This window comes from Camponotus vicinus, unplaced genomic scaffold (genome assembly GCF_025532165.1).
Source record: "Camponotus vicinus isolate PSW18456_S1 unplaced genomic scaffold, iyCamVici1.0 SCAF_6, whole genome shotgun sequence".
Lineage (NCBI taxonomy): Eukaryota > Metazoa > Arthropoda > Insecta > Hymenoptera > Formicidae > Camponotus > Camponotus vicinus.
The window spans coordinates 8,623,710-8,631,984 of NW_028141978.1; the positions used below are offsets into that span (position 1 = coordinate 8,623,710).

At 31.7% G+C, this 8,275-nt stretch overlaps 1 protein-coding gene across 1 annotated transcript; it reads left to right on the plus strand.

The window, feature by feature from the left end:
• The first annotated feature begins 970 nt into the window (after positions 1-970).
• Nd-49 (NADH dehydrogenase (ubiquinone) 49 kDa subunit) lies at positions 971-3,687 on the plus strand. The gene is made up of 5 exons (XM_083101957.1): positions 971-989; positions 1,144-1,382; positions 1,626-2,059; positions 2,193-2,664; positions 3,066-3,687. The coding sequence occupies exons 2-5, from the start codon at positions 1,282-1,284 to the stop codon at positions 3,469-3,471; spliced, it is 1,413 nt and encodes a 470-aa protein (XP_082958083.1). The 5' UTR covers positions 971-989; positions 1,144-1,281; the 3' UTR covers positions 3,472-3,687.
• The last annotated feature ends 4,588 nt before the right edge of the window (positions 3,688-8,275 follow it).

Genomic DNA, 8,275 nt, shown 5'->3' on the forward strand with positions numbered 1-8,275 from the left:
TATATCAAATTATTTCGATATTAATCATAATCGTGTTTAGAAAAAAAAAATTCGACAATATGCGAAGCGTTTCGCACCACTTACTTTATAGCTCGCGTGTCATTGTGCGAATGATAATAAAGCCATAACATATTAACAATAGCGCGCTATTGTTTATATTGCCAAAGTCGAACACCGTGTTATCGATAATTCGTTGCCGAAATATTTTACGTACTATAACATATACTGTTATACATGAAAATATTAAATTGTAGAAGTTTTTCAATTTATAGACTAATTAAACGATTATTTATTAAACAATTAATTAACATACGAAGCATTTCCCATCGTTACTTTACTGCTCGAATGTCACCGAACAAATGATAGCAAAACCGTAACGTACAATAAAAAACAATAACACGCTATTGTTACGTCATCAAAGTCGAACATAATGTTATTTATAATTCGTTGCCGAAATATTTTATATACTATAAAATATACACAAGCGGAATATTAAATTGTAAAAGTATTAATTTATTAATTAAAATTGATTATTTATTAAACAATTTATCACGGAGCTAATTATTTGAATTTATTCGATTATTTTACCGCGCTTTTCCGAAGTCAAATTCTATAATATTTAATTTTGCATTTTAAAAGATTGACTTATAGCGAGCTAAATAAATAAATAAATAAATGATGTTGAGAAGAAAAAGAAGACACATAAATAAATAAATAAATAATAGCGTGAAAAGAGAGAACATACCAATATTTTTATATAATAAATTATTATTAATTAAATTATTTATATTTTTATTTATATTATTTATATTATCAGAGAGACATATATGTTACCCTCTGAGAACATTCGTGGACATTGGCTTTGTAGTTCATGTTCACGTTTTTAATGTCTACAGAGGGAGTATCGCTTCCAGGGATCACCTGAAAGCGGGCCATGACATCTTTCAGTCTTCTCTCTGATGTTACTCTGGCCGACGAGTAGCATTTGCGTAAGGCCCTGCGCACAATAGGAAAAATATTAAATATTAAATATTAAATATTAAATTTATAGAACGAGAGAAAGAGAAAGGAACTCTTCTCTTCTCTTTTTCTCTTTCTATAAATTTAATATTTAATATTTAATATTTTTCCTATTGTGCGCAGGGCCTAAGTACCTTGACGTCTGACGTATCATTGGGTCTGTAATAAGTTAGAAAGAGACAAAGGTACTTTCTTTCACTCTAACTAATTGCACTAGTGCAGCAGTGCAGCTAAAAAGAACAGGCCCATGATGTGAACATCATGGCGGCCAGAGCGTTAGGATCAGTCCTGCGGAAAAATGCCGGATTTCTCGGTGTGGGCAGGTTACTGGCGCCGAATAATGCACCGGCAATCGTCAATGTGTGAGTTAAATTTATGGCTCTTAATTGCATGGCTGTAACGCGATTATGTATCACATTATGTAACCCTCGTAATCGCATAACCTCGTAATCTATTTGTCTGCTCCTGGTTGACGTAAAGATGTTTTCCTTAAATTTTATTAACATGTGCGAAATAATAAAATTGTTGAAAACATCTTAAGAAAATAAATAAATAAATAAACGTCTATCTTTGTGAACTCGACTGACAATACATATGTTCTATAGCCAACATCGCAATGGCCACCAATGGAATCCGGATATGGATTTTTTGCAGCAGATGAACAAACCGCTTGTGTACTGCAGTGAGCAGATCGATTGGAAGCCACCAAAACCTGAATCCTTCATCGCACAACCGCCTGTAGCGCAACAAACTATAGAAAACATAAAGATCAACTTTGGCCCGCAACATCCCGCTGCTCATGGCGTACTCCGATTGATTCTGGAACTGGACGGCGAAATTGTGCTCAATGCAGATCCGCATATCGGTCTCTTGCACCGTGGCACAGAAAAGCTGATCGAGTATAAGACCTACTTGCAAGCGTTACCATACTTTGATCGTTTGGATTATGTGTCCATGATGTGTAATGAGCAGTGCTTCTCTTTGGCGATAGAGAAGTTGCTCAATATAGATGTACCTCTGCGCGCAAAATACATTCGAGGTAAAAATGATATGACTCTGTCTCTAGACTTGAATAATATAGAATATCTTAAGGTAGATTTACTTTTTCTTGAATATGCTTATCTATCTTTATATGTACATTCTTAAAAGTATGTAAATCTTTCTGTGTTTAGTTCTTTTCGCGGAAATCACAAGGATTCTAAATCACATTATGGGCATTGGAACACATGCATTGGACATTGGTGCTCTTACACCCTTTTTTTGGTTGTTTGAAGAGCGTGAGAAACTGATGGAATTTTATGAACGCGTGAGCGGCGCTCGCATGCATGCAGCATATGTACGACCCGGCGGGGTTTCACTTGATTTACCATTGGGTTTAATGGATGACATATACGACTGGGCCTCAAAGTACTCGGGGATAATAGATGAGGTGGAAGATTTGTTGACGGAAAACAGAATCTGGCGACAACGTACGATTGATATCGGTGTTGTATCTGCAGAGGATGCGCTCAATTGGGGTTTCAGCGGCGTTATGTTACGAGGTTCTGGAATAAAATGGGATCTAAGGAAAGTTGCACCTTATGATGTTTACGATTTGATCGATTTCGATGTTCCAGTTGGTACGAACGGTGATTGCTACGATAGGTAAGTTTCTAGATGCGAAGCGAATTATTTAACAAAAAATATAAAGATATAAGAAAAACAACTGGATGATTAAAAAAGTTAAGAATCATGGAATTTGAAAGTAAATAGAAAATGAATGCAAATGGTATTCTTACAAAAGATTACCTAGAATGAACAAAATCTTTGCGTAAAATGCAATCTTTTCATATATTTTCATAAACTTTTTTTTATCACATAGTTATCTACAATTGATTCCAACTTTTTTCCTCCTTTTTTATTATTTAAATTATTTCTTACAAAATAATTTTTAATTATTCCTAATATTACTCGTAAATAATTTTCAAAGTTATCTTGACAATACAAATGGAAAATGTCGATATGTATATATATCTTGACTAAACAATATTTTCATCTGATTTTAGGTATCTATGCCGTGTCGAAGAAATGCGTCAATCTCTGCGCATCATTCATCAGTGCCTAAATAACATGCCCAAAGGCGAAGTACGGTGCGATGATGCCAAAATTGTGCCACCGCGGCGGGAAGAAATGAAAACTAGCATGGAGGCACTTATTCATCACTTCAAGTTGTTCACCCAAGGTTTCCAGGTGCCGCCTGGAGCAACGTATACCGCAATTGAAGCACCAAAGGGCGAGTTTGGCGTTTATCTTGTGAGCGACGGCAGCAGCAAACCATATCGGTGCAAAATCAAAGCGCCGGGCTTTGCTCATTTGGCGGGTCTGCGATATATGGGACCTAAGCACTTCCTCGCCGATATAGTTGCCATCATCGGTACACTAGACGTAGTATTTGGCGAGATCGATAGATAAGTTCTTTAATGGTCAATAGTAATTTGTATAGTATAAACGTATATCTTAAAAATAAGGTAAGAAAATTGTCTATATATCCTACATATATAAAAGCGCGATACATTTCTATGTGTGATACATATTTATGTGTAATCGCGCATAGCGCATATAACTATACAGTAAGCGTATAAATATTGTATATATCTCGTCGCAATAAAAAAAAATGTGACGAAACTACATATACCTGTAATGCCTATCATTGTGTCTCGAATAATACCGCATTTAAATGCCGAATATATGTATATCGGTCGAACTTATGCATTACTTCTCTAATGTCGCCTACTTAATAATCTCCAAGGATTATGTTAATTCACGCAATAAGAACACGACGCACTTCTATTTCGAGTTCTTTTGATTACAACGCTGTAAAATCTTGCGGTACGGCGTGAGGTACACGATGCGCTTTCTGAGTCTTTTCATTACCGAGGGATGCGCAATTTTTCCGCACGCAAACCATAGTGTAGAGTGGAATTGACAAACGAGAGAAAAAGAGAGGATTGCAAGAGATCTTTGCTCTCGACACATAAAAACGGAAAATGATGTCGTTTCATAAATTTTTTCTTTCACTGTAGATGAAACAGCATTAATTATCTTTTTAGAAAAAATGGTTATATTATATTTGGGTATAATTCTTGTGTATAACGGAGCTAGTTCCAAAGCGATAAAAAAAAATGATTGCAATTGATGACCTAAATTTTACATCACTAATCTAAAGAGAATGTAGAAATTCTGAAGGATGAAATATAATACCTCATTTATTTTTTAATATTTATTTAAAGTATAATATTAAAGTTTAATATTTATTTAAAGTGTTTATTTTTGTTAATATTATTTATATTAGAGAAAAAGTTTTTTTTATTTTTAGGAATTTAAGAATACATATCTCATATTTACGAAAAAAATATAATAAGTATGCATATGGCATGATTTAAAATTTAAATCTCTTCCATAAGTTTGTGTGCCATATAACGTATATTTTAGTACATATATACATATTTATTCGTAGATTTCACATATAAATATTTCGCATCTTTTAGACTGAATATGTGAATTTAACACAATTTTGATTTTATAAGAGTATCGTGATATGGAATTTAGATTTATTTATATTTATTGATGCAAAGAGAATGTCAAATTAATTTTTTATTAGTTTTGATTGACAAAAACGATTGTTAATTTTCGTTGGTTCTTTAGCATAAGAAATTAGCGATGTCATAGAAGCATACAAACTCGTTCCAAACTTGAAGCAAACCGGTAGCTCCTATAAGATACCGGTCGACCTCCATAAAGTTATTCCATTTCATTAAACCACTCCATGCTTCGTTTATATACGCGTTTTCGTATATATTTGCTGAGCAAATCGATAGAATTTGTCATGCCACAATAGTTAGAATTTGTTCTTTCTCGACGACCACAAAGTAGAAAAGTCGTTTCGTAGCCTATTAAATCACGCGCGATATTTTAACACGTTAAAATGACGATAAAACAATTCATTGTCAGTTTTTTTCTTTATTTCTGTCACACGATTTAGCAGCTCGAGAATAGAAACACGATAGCTCACGATAATGTTCACTACAATCGGAGGAAATCGTAATTCATCTAATTACCGTGTCCTCCTGTCAAGCACGACGAGAAGTCAAAGCGCGGCTTTCTATTCCTTTCGCCGGTGAAAACCGAACTTTGCGTGTACGTTAGCGAGACCAATGGTAATTTTTGTGCAATTTGCACGTGTTCAAAAAATTCCTTTTACGAAAAATTTCATGAAAATACATTAAATTGCCATATGAAAAATTAATTTATAAATTAACACAGAGGTGAATTATCTGATATATCCATATATATCTTATGTTATATCAAAAAGCATTAAAATTCGGTTCTCTTAAATTGTCTTTTAAGTGGAAGGAAAAATACACATTTTAAATAATGTTTGATTTAAGTGTGATTATTTATTTTGTATTTAAATAATTGCGTAAACAAATTAATTCCACATGTGCGAGTATCACATAAAACAGAGAATTCTTCTTTTTAATTACAAAACTAAATTATTTTTTCCTTAAAATGTTATTTTCAATCTTGTGTCATATTAATTTTTCAATATTAATAAAAAGAAATCTCGGTTCCTTGCAACAGTTTATCTAAATAGAATTAGAGGAAATGTGCATTGTAATAATTTCTGCAAAAATTGAAAAAATATTTTCGATAAAGAGTCTTCTGATTCTATCGAGCAACGTTGTGAATTCATGTTTTCAAATATCATTATCTTATTATCTTGTATAATAAACTAATCTTGTATAATAAACTAAGATAACGACCTTTTTTCATATACTCCTTTTTTCATAAGCAAAGTGATTATCGGTTTGTACATGTTATTTTATGCATTCCAATCCGATTTGATTAATTATTTAAAAGTTTTTTTTGTGATATCGACTTAGCAATAAAGTAAGTTTTTTCTTTTGTATATACACGCATTATTGTGTGTATGCGCAGTATCATAAATTATACAAATTATAAAACAATTATATTTGAAGCATTTATGTGTATAACATTTTGATGGCTATACATTTCATGACAAAATGTGTAGTCATGCTTATTTCTTTTTGATTGAATAATTAACTTTTACATAGTTGAATATATACATCGCATTCCTCTGGCAAATGCTAAACAAAACCAAGGACTCTATTTGTTTTTTTTCATTAATCATCAGATCAGTATCGAGTTATGCTAATTATATTTACGTATTGAGATAACTATAATATATAAAAAAAGAACGTAATCTATAATATATAAAGATGAAATTATAAATATTTATTATGAATATTTCTAATGAAAAATTATTTCATTTTGCTGAATTAAATGCTCGTGTATTTAATTGATGTATTAATCACAAATCTATTGCGATCTAGAATTTGGCGTTACATATATTGCAGAAAACATTGTTATTTTTATTTCGATGTTTTTTCGCGTGCCAGTCGGTTTTCTTGAAATCTTTTCTCTTTTTATACCCACGCATTACTTTCCAGAGTATTACTCTGAGAACTAGGCCCATCGAGATACATTCTGTTGCGGTTGCAAAAACGCGAATCTTCTTTAATTATCGAATAATTTTCACTCAACACGTCTGTTCCTTTAAATGTGTTTTTTATTAAAACAAAATAGTAAAAAATTCTACTGTCTTTTTTACTATATTTGATTATGTAATAGTATAAAAATTAAATTTGTGGAAAACATGGCAACAAAGTAAACTGAAATGATATACAACGTTATAAAAAAAAATCAAATATCTATTCTAAGAATAATTGAAATAAAGAAACCGCAGCAACTGTTCTAAAAAATTAAAAAGATTAATTCCCAGCAAACACAGAATATTACGGCAACATTGCGGCAATATTACAACATTGCAGCAATGTTGCTACAATATTCTGTGTTTGCTGGGTTCTATTATGTATTTGTTTTATTAGATAATATTTTTGTAATAACTTGATAAAGATTTATGATGTGTTTAATAAATAAATTTATAAATCATAAGAATCGAAGATTTGTGCTTGATGAGATGAGTTTTTTTTTCAGAATAAAATAAGCACTATCATCGTTGAAAACTGGCTGATAACGATGTATGTATTATCATGCAAAGATCAAAGGTACAAACAACAAAAGTATCATTAGTTAGTCCACTTGCAGCTAATGCTTTTCCAATAAATCAATGTTTTAATCAATGTTTATGTATATAAACTATGAAAAGGTTATTATTATGATTATATTATGAATTGTTAATTTTACACATATATACATATATATGAGCAATTTTATTAAATATCTATTTAGTATATATAGATGTAGTATATAATAGATATAGTTTTCGCCTCCAAAGTGCGCATATAGCGGAAAAAACTGCTCTGAATTATAAAAATCTGAAAAATAAAATTCGCGTGCAGCAAGTGGAAGAATCGCTTTCGCTGCTGATCAATGCAGTTTGGTCATTCATATAATTCAAGAACGAGGGGCAATTACACGCACTGACGCTCTGCTCTGCCTGCCTTTTTTCCGCTGACATGTTGCGTCGAACTTTTGTAAATAAACGTAAATAGTGCATTTGAATACTTGAAGCATTTCTGATGCTTGAGAATCGAGAGTTTCATGAAGAAAAGTTGTAGATATTTGCTCTACTAGCATTATCGTGGTGCAATACTGGTTAACATTCTTGCAATGTGCACGATCGATTGAATTGATGCTCGGATAAGAGAGGGAGAATTTGCGTTGTTACTAAAGCATTATACAAGGTGACTCAGAATTATCAAATATCATTACAGTTATAAATTATGTTGAATCTCGAATTGATTTTTTTCTCATCAAAAATTTATTTATCGCGATTAGAATCTTTAACTATAAATATCTTGAAAATGAATTCGTAAAATGAATTTAATATGAAAAATATCTGTGTTTTATCATTAAAATTAAAATCGCATGAATTATTTGTAAGCAGCTTCTATGATTATCTGTCATATCTTCGAAGAAGGACATCTTCCTAATCATAGAGTTCTGCGACATCTTATATTGCAATTTATTACGATGATATTGCAATTCAACATACAGCAAGAGCCATAATAAAATTACGTTATACTCAATCGATCTGGCATTCGCACCTTCGACCGATGTAAAAAAGCTCTCAAAATGCATCGCATCATAGTATTTACGTGAGCACATATGTATATCTATTCTTTAATGATACGATAATCTTGCTGTCTATCAGAGATTGCAGTGTAATTAG

Excerpts from the sequence above, each read along its gene's own strand:
- Nd-49 (XM_083101957.1), top strand. The coding sequence starts at position 1,282 with ATGGCGGCCAGAGCGTTAGGATCAGTCCTGCGGAAAAATGCCGGATTT. Across the intron at positions 2,060-2,192 it reads GCGCGCAAAATACATTCGAG|TTCTTTTCGCGGAAATCACA; the intron begins GTAAAAATGATA and ends TTCTGTGTTTAG. Across the intron at positions 2,665-3,065 it reads AACGGTGATTGCTACGATAG|GTATCTATGCCGTGTCGAAG; the intron begins GTAAGTTTCTAG and ends ATCTGATTTTAG.